The 15,535-nt window shown below is 44.9% G+C and overlaps 1 protein-coding gene and 1 pseudogene across 2 annotated transcripts; both read left to right on the top strand.

The window, feature by feature from the left end:
• The first annotated feature begins 293 nt into the window (after positions 1-293).
• Positions 294-661, top strand: LOC308238222 (large ribosomal subunit protein P1-like; annotated as a pseudogene). Its single transcript has 2 exons — positions 294-359; positions 439-661. The product of its transcript is annotated as a large ribosomal subunit protein P1-like (transcript).
• A 7,318-nt stretch (positions 662-7,979) lies between these two features.
• XBP1 (X-box binding protein 1) lies at positions 7,980-12,973 on the top strand. Its single transcript, XM_080650425.1, is given in 6 exon segments — positions 7,980-8,244; positions 9,254-9,350; positions 10,285-10,413; positions 11,367-11,426; positions 11,429-11,512; positions 11,880-12,973. Coding segments are annotated over 6 exon segments (1,161 nt in total). The 5' UTR covers positions 7,980-8,008; the 3' UTR covers positions 12,435-12,973.
• The last annotated feature ends 2,562 nt before the right edge of the window (positions 12,974-15,535 follow it).

Below are 15,535 nucleotides of genomic sequence, written 5' to 3'. Positions count from 1 at the left end.
TTCTATCTCTTTCTCCCTCTCCCTTCCTCTCTGAAATCAATAAAAATATTTAAAAAAACCCCACAAAAACAACTTGCTTCTCTTGCCGCTTTTGAACCTGGGTGTCCACAAAGGTACCCACAATGGGGAGTTTGTGCTTTCTTTCAAGAGACACAACCACAGCCCCTTTCCCCAGCTGCCGGTAAGGTGCTCCGTTCTTCCCAGGAAGCTAAGGCCGCGTTGGGGTGAGGCCCTCCCTTCACCCGGCGACTAGCACCGCTCCCGGCAGCGCTGGCCCAGCGCTCACCCTCCCCATGGCCTCAGTCTCGGAGCTCGCCCGCATCTACTCGGCCCTTATCCTGCAGGACGGTGAAGTGACGGTGACGAGGATAAGATCAACGCCTCAGTAAAGCAGCTGGTGTGTATGCTGAACCTTTCCGGCCACGCTTGTTTGCACAGGCTCTGGCCAATGTCAACACTGGGAGTCTCGTCTGCAATGGAGGGGCTGGCGGACCTGGCCTGCAGCTAGTGCTGCACCAGCAGCAGGTCCTGCCCCCGCGCCCCCCCCCGCCCCCCCCGCCCCGCCACCGCTGGGGCCCCAGCTGAGGAGAAGAAAGTGGAAGCGAAGAAAGAAGAATCTGAGGAGTCTGATGATGACATGGGCTTTGGGCTTTTTAACTAAATTGGCTCTTTGGTAACAGTCAATAAAAGCTGACCTCTGATAAAAAAAAAGAGGGAGAGAGAGACACAACCACCTGCGAAGCGGCCAGCTTCACACTGTGCAGTCGGATCTTTTCCTTTTGCCGTCCTGCCGTTAGGCTCCGTTGAACAAGTCACTGGACAAACGAACTGTCGCTGTTTTGCAGAAGCCAAAGGAGTGTTGAATTTCTCAGAACCCGAATACTCACAAATGAGCTGCAGGAAGTGTCGCAACTCCTGTCCCAAAAGCGGAGGGCAGCCCCAGGATTGAAGGAAACATTCGTCAAAGGGACCAGGAGGATTTCCTGTTCAGTGTCTCAACTTCACTCAAACGGTTCACAAATGTCCTCCTTTTTAAAAAACACCACACAGCCCTAACCGGTTTGGCTCAGTGGATAGAGCCTCGGCCTGCAGACTGAAGGGTCCCGGGTTCGATTCCGGTCAAGGGCATGTACCTTGGTTGCGGGCACATCCCCAGTAGGAGGTGTGCAGGAGGCAGCTGATCGATGTTTCTCTCTCATTGATGTTTCTATCTCTCTCTCCCTCTCCCTTCCTCTCTGTAAAAAAATCAATAAAGTATATTTAAAAAAAAATAAAATAAAAAACCCCACACAATCATAAAATTAAAAGCACCGGGATCCTGAGTCCTAGCAAACCTAAAAACTTCATCCATTCCCAGAGGGCAACGAAGCCCTGTGCATCCAGACTGGTTTCTTAGTTGTATCAAATGAAATCGGGAGGGAAATTGGACCTGGGTGAGGAGAGTACGTAACACTTTCTAGAAGATTCAGATGAAGCGTGGATTCCATTAGGGAAACAAAAATATTATACAGAACTTTGCTCTTCATTTTTTCTGTACCCTTTGAGGGGTTTTCCTTGTGACAATATGAAAAGTTGTTTGCTTTTCTTTTCCATTTTTAATTGGTGTTTAGAAAAGGTGAGCAATGCAGTGCTTTCCTGCTAGAATCTGCCTCTCGACTACAGCATGGAAGTTTATAAAATATGATAACCAAGAAACGGCCTGGGACACATGCATCTTTAACAGAGTCAAAACCGTAGCACGAGGGGGCAAGAATTCCTGAATTCTAGTCCCATTCTTCTCCTGAGCTATTTTGAAATCTGTTTAGTCAATAAACAGAGGGCCCTAGCCGGTTTGGCTCGGTGGATTGAGCATCGGCCTGTGGACTCAAGGGTCCCAGGTTCCACTCTGGTCAAGGGCACATGTCCCAGTTGGGGGCTCGATCCCCAGTAGGGGGTGTGCAGAAGGCAGCCAATCAATGATTCTCTGTCATCACTGATATGTCTCTCTCTCCCTCTCCCTTCCTCTCTGAAATCAATAAAAATATATTTTAAAAAATAAAATAAAAATAAACAAACAGAAGGATACAAAAAGGACTCAGATGCAGTCCCTGCCTTCAAGGAGCTTACAGTCTGATATGGAGATCCAGGCAGGTGCGCTCCTGCCGCCGAGCGTCACAGGTGTTTTGCTGGAGTCTGTGGAGGACGGCATGGGAACTGAGCAGGTGCAGAGTGGGGTGTTGTTGAACATGAGTTTAGAGAAGTGGTTCTCACCTCGGGGAGACCTTGGCTCCCAGGGAACATTTGGAAGTCGAGATAATTTTGGTTGTCATAACTAGGAGGGTGGGGACGAGGTGCTGCTTCTTGGCATCTAATGGGTGGAAACCAGGAATGCTACTAAAACCCGACAGAGCCCAGGACAGCCCCCCACAACAAAGAACGGTCCAGCCCCAATGCTGAGGGGGAGAAACGGTGGTGGTTTAGACAGAGCGATGAGCAGGGGTTTGCCGGGCAAACTCAGGGGACAAGAATATGCCAAGAAAATGATAGGACTGGAGTGTGGGGCAGACAGATAAGCTGGAAAAGTAATCTACAGCCTTAAGCTCATTATTGCTTCCCGTTGAACTCAGTCAGTTATATGTCACTTAATAGTGATGTTATAATGTTATAGGACTATCTTTCTTCCTGGTGTCAGAAGGAAGTGCCACTGATAAAAATTATGATCCTGGGACACACCTACTCCCAGTGGCTCTGCTCAAGCATACTTGCTCCTCAGCAGTGCCAGGAGCCCATTCACAAGAAAAAACAAAGACGGTGTTTGAGAAACCTAACTTAGGGCAAGGGGGTAGGGGAAGTGCCTGTGAAAGTGAGGATTGTGTTGTATGGCTTGTGACAAGAACCCGGCCACCCTGGTATTAATATTCCTCATGTAAGTTGGGATCTGGAAGTGGGCAGTCTGAAGTTGGTCAGGGCTAGAGGGCCACTCCCTGGTGCCACCAGGAACCCAGACTTCTTTTTGTCTTTCCCCCTCTGATATCCTTAGCACGTGGCTTCCCTACTCAGACTTGCAAGATGGCTGGCGAACTTTCTCAATCTTTTGACCTTTCATTAGCATTCCTTTTCCCTTTAGAGGAAAAAGGCAACAGGCAGAAGATGAGAGGCTTCCTAATTGAGTCTCTTCCATTTAACAAACTTTCTTGGAATCCTCTCTGCCTGGAACTTCCACTTATACATGTGGCCTGGGCCCGAACTGTGTTACCCGGCTCTCCACAGCTCCCAAGGAACCCGGAGGCTGTCTTCTGCAGGACGCTCTGAACTAAAAAGATATTACTAGCCCGTCCTGGGTGGCTCAGTGGTTGAGCATCTACCTATAAACCAGGAGGTCATGGTTTGATTCCTGGTCAGGGCACATGCCCAGGGTTCGGGCTTGATCCCCAGTGTGGGGCATGCAGGAGGCAGCTGATCCATGATACTCTCTTATCATTGATGTTTCTATCTCTCTCTCTGTCTCCCTTCCTCTCTGAAATGAATAAAAATGTATTTAAAAATATATATATATACCATATATATATATACACACACACACATAACTATATTTCCCAGTTCTCTTCACTGAGAGAATTTAAGAAGCAAAGATACCCCAGAAGCCATGAACATACCTAGTGCTCAGATCTTTGTCACTAAATATGATTCTTCACTAAAAGGAGTCGGAACTCCTTGGAGAAATGACTGATTCCAGGCCTGGGCCTGGGAAAGAATAGGTGAAGCGGCAATATCTTGTTCTGCCAGAAAATAAGGACGTGTTCAAAGAATGATTGGGACATGTCAGAAAGGACACATGTCAAAAAGAGGCTCCCATACATACTACACGAATAACCTCGAAGATATTATGTTAAGTGAAATAAATCAGACCCAAAGGGAACAAGTACTGTATGACTTTACTTATATGCGGCAAGTAGCATAAGCAAATTAATAGAGACAGAAGGTAGAACAGAGGTAACGAGGGGCTGGGGGAAGGGAGGAATGGAGAATTATTGCTTAATGGGTACAGAGTTTCTATTTGGGGTGATGAAAAAGTTCTGGAAGTAGTGGTGATAGTTATACAACAATGTGAATGTACTTAATGCTCTGAGAATCAAAATAAATAATGTAGTAATAGATTTTTAACCCATAAAGTACAATAGGACCTTGCGGGTTAAAATAAGAATCTGTAATTTTATTTCACTTCTTTTTCAAGTTATATTGCCATTCTACTTTCTCTACAGATTTTTATTCCAATGTAATATAGTTTTATACTTGAAAGTTTGTTCTTGATTATCTAATAGGCTACCCTGCAAAAAAGTAAATATATACATATAAGTATTTTAAAACTTTCTTCTTACCATAAAAATAATTCCGCATAAAGCAGAATTAAAATAAGATAGTTTATTATAGTTTATCAAAACTATATTCCAAATTGTTATAAATAATTATTAAACATAGAAAGTAGAATTATATTGGAACTATATGTTTGGATTAATGGATTAATAGTACTTATTGCTATAATGAGACAGGATTTGGCATCAATTTTATTTTGTTTTTCATTAAAAAAAATGTAAGTGCCCAACCCATTGTTCATAAAGCTAAGTGAATGGGAATGGAAGGCATTTTATTTTAACAATGCCCTTCAATTGTTGGAACATCTTTCAAGTTAGGAGCCAAGTCACATACCAATCCATCACTGAAAATTATTGTATTAAACTCACAGCTGACAACCTAATTTTGTCTTCCATCAATTTTACTGAAAAGAAGAATGAGAACCAATGGCGTTGGAAAGGGATTTGATACCCAGTGGTGAGGGTCATTTTTTCCCTCAGTGCCATCACCAGGAGCTTGCCTGGCCTATTTGTTTGGAACCCCGGAGGTTTGTCAACATCAGGGCAATGCACCTTGGAAAGAATACGCTGAGTGGAAAGAGGGTCTCTCCTCTGCAGGGTATAGGAGTGGTGCCTGTGCAGAGAGAGGTGGGGAAAACGATCTACTGCAGAGGCACCATTCTCAGGCATGTGGACCTTGGAAAAGAGGTTTTATCCATGTACCCACACATGTGGCTTGGAAAGTCTTTGTGTGTCCTGAGGGGTACATGCACATTAATTCTAAAATCACTATCAACACGCCTATTTATCCCAACAGTGTCTAGGATTAGTCATGATGCATACCTTTTCCCTAAAGAAGGCAGGAACCTTAGCGCACTTTTATTTCCCTTCTTTCTCTCTCTTTCTCTGTGCCGTCTCCCTCACCCAAATATAATCTCTACCAGGGTTATCCAACAGAAAAAGAATGCAAGCCACTTGTGTAATTTAAAAAATGTTAGCAGCCAATTTAAAAAAAGAAACGGGCAAAAAAACCCCAAAACCAAAAAAACTAAACAAACCAACACCCCACAAAAAAAAAAATAGTTTAACTCAAAATATCAAACATACCATCATTTCAACATATAATCAACATAAAAATGATTCATGAGGTATTTTTTATACTAAGTCTTCAAATCCAGGGTGTATTGCATGCTTGCAGTACATTTTCATTCAGAGTAGTCACATTTCAAGTGCTTCATAGCCAAATGTTAGTGATTAGTGACTACCATAGCAGAGCAGCAGTTCTCCAATTTTGCTTTCATTTTGTTACTGGGTTTTACTTTGCTTTGTTACACCGGCACTTATTTAGACTTAATGAGCTACTGCTTCTCATCACTGTTTTCTTACATTTCACAAAGACTCAGAACTTTGTATTTTATCTATTTTTATGGCTCTATCACAAATGCCTAGTAAATGTTTTAATATACTAATGGCATCTGATGCAAGAATTATCAGATTAATCTTACATAGAGGATATGAAACTGGTCAAAGGTTTGCACTTGGGCGTTTTGAGACTTCATGGATAGCAATCTGCACTGTCAAATTACTGCGTTTCAGCAGGATTTTAGATTTGATCAAAAAGATAAAAGCCTTGAAAACAAAACTGGGGGAGTCCATTTCACCCTTCCTTTTCTACCCCACTCACCAAGACCAAAATGCAACCCATCCACCTTTTCTCCTCCTCGGGGCCAGCATCTGGTGCCTTCTCCACGAGGTTCCTCATTGCACTCTAGAGGCCTCATGCATTTTCTTCTTATTACCTAAGTGATTGAAATTTCTTAGTTTTTCTTGGCCTTCACAAATGTTAACTTAATCAATAAAAGGTTGCATGATAGCCCTAGCCGGTTTGGCTCAGTGGATAGGGCACTGACCTGTGGACTAACTGTCCCGGGTTCGATTCCGGTCAAGGGCATATGCTCTGGTTTCGGGCTCAATCCCCAGTAGGGAGCGTGCAGGTAGCAGCTGATCAGTGATTCTCATCATTGATGTTTCTATCTCTCTCTTCCTCTCTGAAATCAATAAAATAATATATATTTTTTTAAAAAAGGTTGCATGACAATGACTTGACTTTTCTCAGAACGTGTACAGCTTTCCCAGGTCCTTGAACCTATATGTGCAGTTCTCAACCTAAAGGACCTCCAAAAACTTCCCCCAAAAGGCCTGGGAGACCAGAAGCCACTCTCCGGCACAGGAGGACCCACGCAGCTCAAGGCTGATGAAAGCTAATGAGGCAGGCTTCTTTGTCCAGTGGCGTCTGGGACTGCGGCCACCTCTTCTCTGTCCATACAAGCAGTGTGCTCAGGACACTGTGAGCTGAACCAGCTCACTTTAAATAAACTGTCACTGATCTCACTCTGCCAATGTGGAGGAAGAAATACGCGTTAGGAGACTCAGGGGGCAGCCCGGGGAATACCAGGAACTGTGTCCCTTTCAAGAGCCTGCACAGCAAGAGACTGAATTGCTTTAGCTCCTTCTTCCCATCCTGTTCCCTCCCCACCAAAATATAACTGAAGAGCTAATCTGACATATTAACACCCTAGAATTACAAGACCCAGTCCATCTCTTTAAAAAATATATATATATATTTCTTTATTGATTTCAGAGAGTAAGGGAGGAGAGAGATGGAAATAGCAATGATGAGAGGGAATCATTGATGGGCTGCCTCCTGCACGCCCCCTACTGGGGATGGAGCCCGCAACCCAGGCATGTGCCCTTGGCCGGAATCGAACCCGGGACCCTTCAGTCCGCAGGCTGACGCTTTAACCACTGGGCCACACCGGCCAGGGCCCCTGTCCATCTTTTTCACTTTTTGCATATATTCCAATCACTGGCTACGAGTGTTACTTATCTTTGCGCGCGCACACACACACACACACACACACACACACCCATTGATCCGCAACCTCCGGGCAGGAGCCTTGAATTTCCCTTCGTTTTTACACGTGAAATATTTTTCTCATGAAAAAAAGAATTATATAACGCTTCGACTAGAGAGCTTAGAAATGCAAAGAAAAGTTAAATTACATGCATTCCCACACCTATCGTTTTATGAAACCCTGTCAAGTGCGCAATCTCATCTTCTCAAGACATGTATTTCGGGGAATTTCTTTATAGGGGTTTTTTTCCGAGCCCAAGGCCCGATTCGGCTCTCTCCCGACTTCCCGTCCACTCCGGGAGGGAGAGGCGCACGAGATAAAGTCCTGTCCGCCAGAGATAAAAATCTGTTAGTCTCGGTAAAAAAAAGTTGTCAGTCTGGAAATACCTCGGTTTGGAATGAAATTCTGCAATTCTGAGTAAAAATGCGTCAGCCTAGGGGGAGGGAGGGCTAGTGTTTAGGAAACTACGCCTGGCCCGACCCTTTCTCTGACCCTCGGGGGCCCCGCACCCGCCCAGGGCTGGGTCTCTCCGGTCGCCCCCGCGGAAAATGCCCCCGCACACCCTGCCGGGAAAAGCCGCCGCCACGCTGGACGTCTTGGCCCCGCCTCCACCGGATCCTTTGGACCAATGGGAGACGAGGTCCTCTACGCGTCACGCGGTACTGGCCAATCGCGGGAGGCCACGATCGTAGAAAGGCTGGGCGCGGCCGGTCCTGGCGTCTGGGCGGCGGCGGCGCGCACTCGCGTACACACTCTCGGGCCATGGTGGTGGTGGCTTCCGCGCAGAGCCCGGCGGCCGGGGCCCCTAAAGTGCTGCTTCTGTCCGGCAAGCCCGCCGCCGCCGCCGCCGCCGCCGGAGCCCCGGCCGGCCGGAATGTACCACTCATGCTGCCGGGCCAGCGAGGGGCCAGCTCGGAGGCGGAGAGCGGGGGGCCACCCCTGGCGCGAAAGCGACAGCGCCTTACACACCTGAGTCCCGAGGAGAAGGCGCTGCGGAGGTGGGCGAGGGGCCCGGGTCTGAGATCGGATCCGAAACCGGGCCAGGGGTCTGGGTCTGGATCGGGCAGCGCTCGGGCGCCCTCGGCCTGGCGGGTCCGATGCCAGCGTGGCGCGGCGTGGGGCGGGGCAGGGCAGGAAGTCTGGACTGGCCGCATCCACCGCGCTCAGTGGAGTCCGGGCTGCTCAGTCGTTTTTTATTTCCTTCTTTCCTGTCTCATGAGGGGTGCCTAGAGCTGGGTATGTTGAGTGACCACAGTACAGTCGTTCAGCTTTTTTGAACTTGGAGTCGATTATCCTCTCGGTTTACCTACTTTCTTTGGAGGGGGCAGCTGAAATGACAGTTGTTGAACGGACTCCGAGGTCACCACAGCCTTAAAATGGTATTTGCTTCATGACGTAGTTGGGGAGAGTGAGAAATGCTGGTTACTTAGTCCTCTGTAGTGTTATTTCTTTCCTGATCAGTGTGCACTTCGTGATTAAGTGCCTCCCGGAGCAGCCAGTCCCGGGGACTGCCCAGGATCTCAGCCTGAGAGCCAAAGGCATCCATCAGCCCCTCCCTTACTTGAGTTGCGCTGGGGGAGAGAGGGCTGATTGCAGCCTTCGCCAGGTTGGATCAGTCCTGGTTGGATCCTGTTCCAGGGAATCGGAGTCAGGAAGCGGAGGGGGAGCGGAAAGGGGAGGAAGAAAGTTCTTATGTTGCAAGATGAATATTTGTGTCCAGCCCCCGTGCTGTGGCCAGAATGAGACTTGAAGTGGATGATGCAACATGGGAGAGAATAAAGCAACACGAGAGAGAATAAAAGCAGGTCTTCAAGATAGGCTGAAAGAAGGCTGTGTTTCTGTTTTGTTTTGTTTTGTTTTATTGAGGGGAAGAGCCTGGATCGTATTTTACCATTCATCTACCGGATACTGTAAAGTTATGTGAAAGCACCAGCTGGCCGAGTTTTCAAATAAAGATCTAAATAAGGTTGGAGATGACTCAGTGTGGTATGTCCCTTCTGTTCTCAGGAAACTGAAAAACAGAGTAGCAGCCCAGACTGCCAGAGACCGAAAGAAAGCTCGAATGAGCGAGCTGGAGCAACAAGTGGTAGATTTGGAAGAAGAGGTAAAAATACTTAAGGCTGAACTCCTCTCTCTATTGTATATCCTTACCTGGTAAATGTTCTGGTACTTGCCGCCCATCCCAAGTTGTTTTGGTCCCTTTAGAATAAAATGGAACATGTGATTAAAAGTGAAGTCTAGCCGAAACCGGTTTGGCTCAGTGGATAGAGCGTGGGCCTGCGGACTGAAGGGTCCCAGGTTCGATTCTGGTCAAGGGCATGTACCTTGGTTGCAGGCACATCCCCAGTGGGGGGTGTGCAGGAGGCAGCTGACTGATGTTTCTCTCTCATCGATGTTTCTGACTCTCTATCCCTCTCCCTTCCTCTCTGTAAAAAATCAATAAAATATATTTAAAAAAAAATGAAGTCTAAGTTAGGGTAGACAGGTCATTGGTGAAATGGTGAAGCTTCATGAGAGAAATGACCCACCCTCAGGCATGTGGTACTAGATCTGTTTCAAAGTTGGCGGATTACGACAATGTTTATCAAGGTAGTACTAAGAAATTATTAAGAGCAGATTAGGAAAGAAATCATTGCTTAAACTTGAGTCCCTTCCTGGCGTGGCCAAAGTCCACTAACGGTTCCATTCCCCTAAACTGTTGCCATTGACACATCCTAAACAATGATGATTTATATTATTCTTTCTTTTTTTACGTATTTTGATTTTATGGTCCACTTTTGTTACTACCTGCCAATTCAAGATAGGATTTTTTTTAAACATCATACCTTTGCTGAGGTCTATATCAGTTGGAGGCATTGTGTTATTTGTGACCCCATGAACTGGCACTTCTTAAATAGCTTATTTTTAGTAATTATGACCTGGGGCCTTCTAATACCTAGTGTGCACTGAATAAGCATAGTTTTCCCAAAGGAGAAGGAAGGGAAGTTAATAGTGAAAGAATTAGATGTTTTAATAGCCTCTTATGAACTTTCTTCCAGAACCAGAAACTTCTGCTGGAAAATCAACTTTTACGAGAGAAAACTCATGGCCTTGTAGTGGAGAACCAGGAGTTAAGGCAGCGCCTGGGCGTGGATGCCCTGGCTACCGAGGAGGAGGAAGAAACCAAGGTAAGGCTCTCCTTTATCTGGTGGTGTGTGTCAGAACTGTTTCTGAGTGGCATGACATGACCTCTGTAATGACACTTACTTATTTTCAAGTGTGTATTGAATAGTACAAGCCCTAATACTTAGTAAGTTACATGGTGCTCTAAGAGCAAGTACTAACAAATGCTGATAGCCCCTAAGATGTGCCAGCGTTAAGGAGAACCAGCGTAAGAGAGCCAGTCAAATCTGACTTTGAATGCTACTAAAATTATAGAAGCTTTTTGATGAATATGAATAAGTAAGGACTCATTTTGATAGTGACACTTCTCTGATAGAAGATTTATGGCTTTTAATCTATGGATTATGTCAAATCAGTGACAATGCTTAAGTGGTCTAAGACTGACAGGAGTGCTCTCTGTGGAGGTAATGTTCAGGACAAACTTTAAAATAATGGCTATCCGAAAAGATTCTGGGCCTGAATTTACTACTTTATTACTTAGGAATGTTATTCTTACAGAGAATATCACTAGGATATTATTTAAGAATATCAGTACTGCTTGAGCCTTTGGGAAGTAAAAATGTTTCATGGCATGCAAAACCACAGTGAAAAGTTAGTTTTGCCTGGCCCATGTGGCTCAGTGGTTGAATATCGAACCAGGAGGTCACAGTTTGATTCCTGGCCAGGGAGGCAGCTGATCAATGATTCTCTCTCATTCATCATTGATGTTTCTCTCTCTCCCTCCCTCTCCCTTCCTCTTTGAAATCAATAAAAATATATATTTTTAAAAAGCTAGTCTTATTCCCTTTTCTTATCTTTTCTTGAGGACTCAAGAAAATGGAAATAACAGAGGTCAGGGAAATATTTCAGCTCTAAAGATTAGTTTTCTAAATTTATTGGAAGTTGCGAATCACAGCTGTCTGGTGAGCATTTCCCTGGGGATTCTCAGCCGTTTATTCACTTTGGTTTTTCCTCCCAGGGGAATGGAGCGAGGCCAGTGGCCGGGTCTGCTGAGTCCGCAGCACTCAGACTACGTGCACCTCTGCAGCAGGTGCAGGCCCAGTTGTCACCCCTCCAGAACATCTCCCCATGGATTCTGACAGTGTTGACTCTTCAGACTCTGAGGTAGGGGTTGTTTGGGTTTACTGAAGAGGTGTATCACTAGTTAATTCCATGTTTGATGCCCGATACTCCTACCAGCCAGATTAGGACAGAAGTTGGTTTGGGTTGGTATAGGTTTGAACATCAACTATCTTCCTGTTTCCAGGTGATTCAGAACATGGAGTGAAGTGTAGATAAATGGGTCTGGTGGGTTCCAGAGGTTATCCTATAGCAGTGGTCGGCAAACCGCGGCTCGCGAGCCACATGCAGTTCGCAAGCCGCCGTTTGCCAACCACTGTCCTGTAGCATAATGATTCATTTATATTACAGGACCTAGTACTTCATGTTCTAGGTGGATTCTCAGGTGCATTCTGATTTTTGCCTCTTGCAGTCTGATATCCTGTTGGGCATCTTGTTCAACTTGGACCCAGTCATGTTCCTCAGATGTCCTTCCCCAGACTCGACCAGCCTGGAGCAGCTCCCAGAGGCCTACCCAGAAGGACCCAGTTCCTTACCAGCCTCCCCTTCTCCATCACTGGGGACGTCATCAGCCAAGCTGGAAGCCATTAATGAACTGATTCGTTTTGACCATGTATATACCAAGCCCCTGGTCTTAGAGATGCCCTCTGAGACAGAGAGCCAAGCTGATGTGGTAGTGAAAATGGAGGAAGCACCTTCCAGCCCCTCAGAGAAAGATCACCCTGAATTCGCTGTCTCAGTGAAGGAAGAACTTGTAGATGACTTCATTCCAGAGCTGGGTATCCCAGATCTACTTTCATCCAGCCACTGCCTGAAGCCATCTTCCTGCCTCCTGGATGCTTATAGTGACTGTACATATGAGGGCTCCCCTTCCCCTTTCAGCGACATGTCCTCTCTGCTTGGTGTAGACCATTCCTGGGAGGACACTTTTGCCAATGAACTCTTTCCCCAGCTGATAAGTGTCTAAAGAATGACCCAACATTGCCCTTTTCCTTGATTTTTACACTGCCTGGAAGATAGCAGAGAAGCCTGTCTGTGCTTCATTCAAAAAGCCAAAGTAGAAGATGCACAGCAAAATATTTGTCTGTTAAACCTCACAGGTCACCCCAAGTGTTGTCTTTTGAGACATTCAGCAGTCCAAGGAACTCAGATATAGTACTATATCCAGAATTACAGCTTTTGAGGTTGTATCTTAAGGGCGGTAGTTTGCTCTAAAGTACTTACAAAGGGACATCAGACAGGGAATTTATGAATGGCCCTGTATCATTTCTCTTCTCAGCATCCTAGACCTGCCTCTGATTTTTAGGGACTGTAGTTTGCTTCTGCAAGCAGAGAGAAACCTGGCTGAGGGGGGTCCTTTCCCTCATGTACAGTTCAAGTAAAGATCAAGAATCTTTGTAAAGTTAGAGAAATTTACTATGTAAATGCTCCCTGCTAGCATAACTTTTGGAAGGTGCTTTCTTCATTTATTTAAAACTACCCATGCAATTAAAAAAGTGCAATGCAGTCTTTGTTCTATGATTCCTTCTTGGAGCTTATGTTCTCCCCAGGTGTTTCATTGTTTGCTGTGATAGTGATTTATCTAACTTCAGTAAGCATGCCCCTTTTAAAGTGCCTGAGGTTTTTTCCCTGTAATTACTGCTTGCTACAATTCCTGAAGGCCATAAGTGATATACTCTTAGAGCAGTTACTATATTTCACATCATTTCTTCAGCCTAACGGACCCTTAGCTAGTTAAGTGGCAGAGCTAGAACCACTGTTTTGCTATACCGTCTCCTGTGAGAGAAGGGCATACCATTCAATATCAAGATTTTCTTGCCATTATTGAAGGGTTTAAGAGCACTTTCTAGAATCAAGACTCCCTGGGTTCAATTCTGCCACTGGTTAGCTGGGTAATCCTGGACATACCACTTATTTCCTCATCCTGTAAAGGGGCATAATAGTATCTCTACCAGTTGCCAAAGGATTCAGAGATGGTGTATTAGAAGCACTTAGGATATTCTAGGCACCATCCCAAGCACTAAAAAGTTAGCTATTCTCTCCTAATCCAATTTGGAAGGGTTTTAATTACAATTAAATATACATACTCTAGAACTTGTTTCACAAAACAATGAACCTGTTCTAGAGACTTGATGGCCTCATCCTTCATGGTGCATCTCTTGGGAATCCTTTTAGGAGGTGGTAAAGGGTTTCCCTCACTGACATTTCACCTATGCCAGCATTCTATGCCAAAGTTAAGACAACCTCTGGGGAGGTCAAACTGAATGAGTAGACGGAGATGGGATTCAGTCCCAAACAGCAAGGCACACCAGGCTAGTTTCAACCCAGTACAGGGGAAGGCTTTCAGTGTGATTGGAGGCATGTCTACAAGCTTACTTGAAGGCAAGAGGCCTAAGATCCCTGGTCACTGAAGCCAGAGCCCGATCCTGGTGCGTGGCATGCAAGCTTGCTTAGACTCCGAGTTTCTGTATCGTAAATGTAGGGACAGTCCAGCTGTCCTCATGACTAAAAACTTGATCACCTGATTTTCTATAACTGAAAACTTAAGAGCTGAGAATCTATTTAGAGATTGTGTAGGCAGATGAAATTACAGATGCATTTTAAGCTTCCATCAAAATAGCAGAAGCATCTGGAAATTGAGGCTCAAGTAATTTACATTCAATGACATCACATGAAAGAGGCAGCTGTACTAACAGGAATAACACACAGGACATACATAACCGGTGTAGGTTACCAGGGTTTTCATTTCCTGCACAGATGGGTGAAAATTACTAAACACTCCTCAGTCTTGAGAAAACACCTGGCATTCAAGACGTCTTCATATTGAAACACTAAATGGAATGGTTAGAAATAAAAATCAAGACCTTTTCCTACAAAACCAAAACACAATTTCTATTCAGTGCAGAGGGCTGTCCACAACAGAGATTAAAAGAATCCGGTGACATGCCTGCACAGCATTTCCCTGGGCCCTGTAACACCAATCTGTGTGTGCTTCCTTGCTTTTCTAGGAATACTACTAGAGCAAACACAAAGTAGGCACAGAACTGTAGACAGAAGGTAATACTGCGTACTCCAGGAATATTTTATGGCATAGGTTAAAGTCTAATAGTCTAAAAATTAAATCTTTACCCTTGGACCCAATGTTCATTAAGGGACAGGAAGACTGGCTTACTTACCCACTAATCAGTTGTTGAAAGACGACATCCTTATCTTGCTGGAGTTGTATCTACAATGCCACTGGTAGAATATTTGAACCAAATGGATATACACAAAACTAAATTTCCCCTCAAGGAATTAAATATTTATGTTTCTAATTGATTTTAGAGAGGGGGAAGGAGAGAGAAAATTATCGATTAGCTGTCTACTGAACCACCCCCCCCACCCCTTCCACCCCACCGCTCACTGGGGATCAAACCTACAACCTGGGCATGTGCCCTGACCAGGAATTGAACCAGTGACCTTTCAATGCACAAAATAACTCTCAACCAAGCCACAATGACCAGGGCTCCCCCTCAAGGAATTAAATGTTACACTGCCTAAACCACATTTTATCAATAAAACCAACTGACATTTTAGGTATTGCTGCAAAAAGACTATAAAACCACTGGTGAAGTCTGAACACTGCACTTAGTGAATTGGATTATACTACTATCTTGTCAATATCTAAGGATTTTTAGTTTTTAAACCTGTGAAAGAACTTTTAAAAGTAAATTTTAGCCATGATTTCCAAATTTTGGTGAAAAAACAAGATCCTGAGTTTTCTATAACTGTAACCCAAACTTAACCTGCCCATAAATAGGGATCCACATTTATCAAACAATGGTTGAAAATATGCAGGCAATACTGCCACCCAGTGACCTGTCAACTCAAGAAAGGAATGGTCATATAATTGAACATTCTGGAATTTTCCTATTCCTTATTTTTAAAGATCCCAAACCTAAAAAAACAACACAACTGTGAACTCTATACACCCTTTTCAACTCCATATTTGAACATTTTTGAAGACTCAGTCACCATTGCCATCTGAATACTGGCAATCAATCACCATTACCAATCAATGCTGTTCAT

Source organism: Plecotus auritus (assembly GCF_963455305.1).
Source record: "Plecotus auritus genome assembly, chromosome: 13".
NCBI lineage: Eukaryota > Metazoa > Chordata > Mammalia > Chiroptera > Vespertilionidae > Plecotus > Plecotus auritus.
The sequence above is the reverse complement of the archived record's forward strand: the minus strand, read 5'-3'. Positions and strand labels throughout refer to the sequence as shown.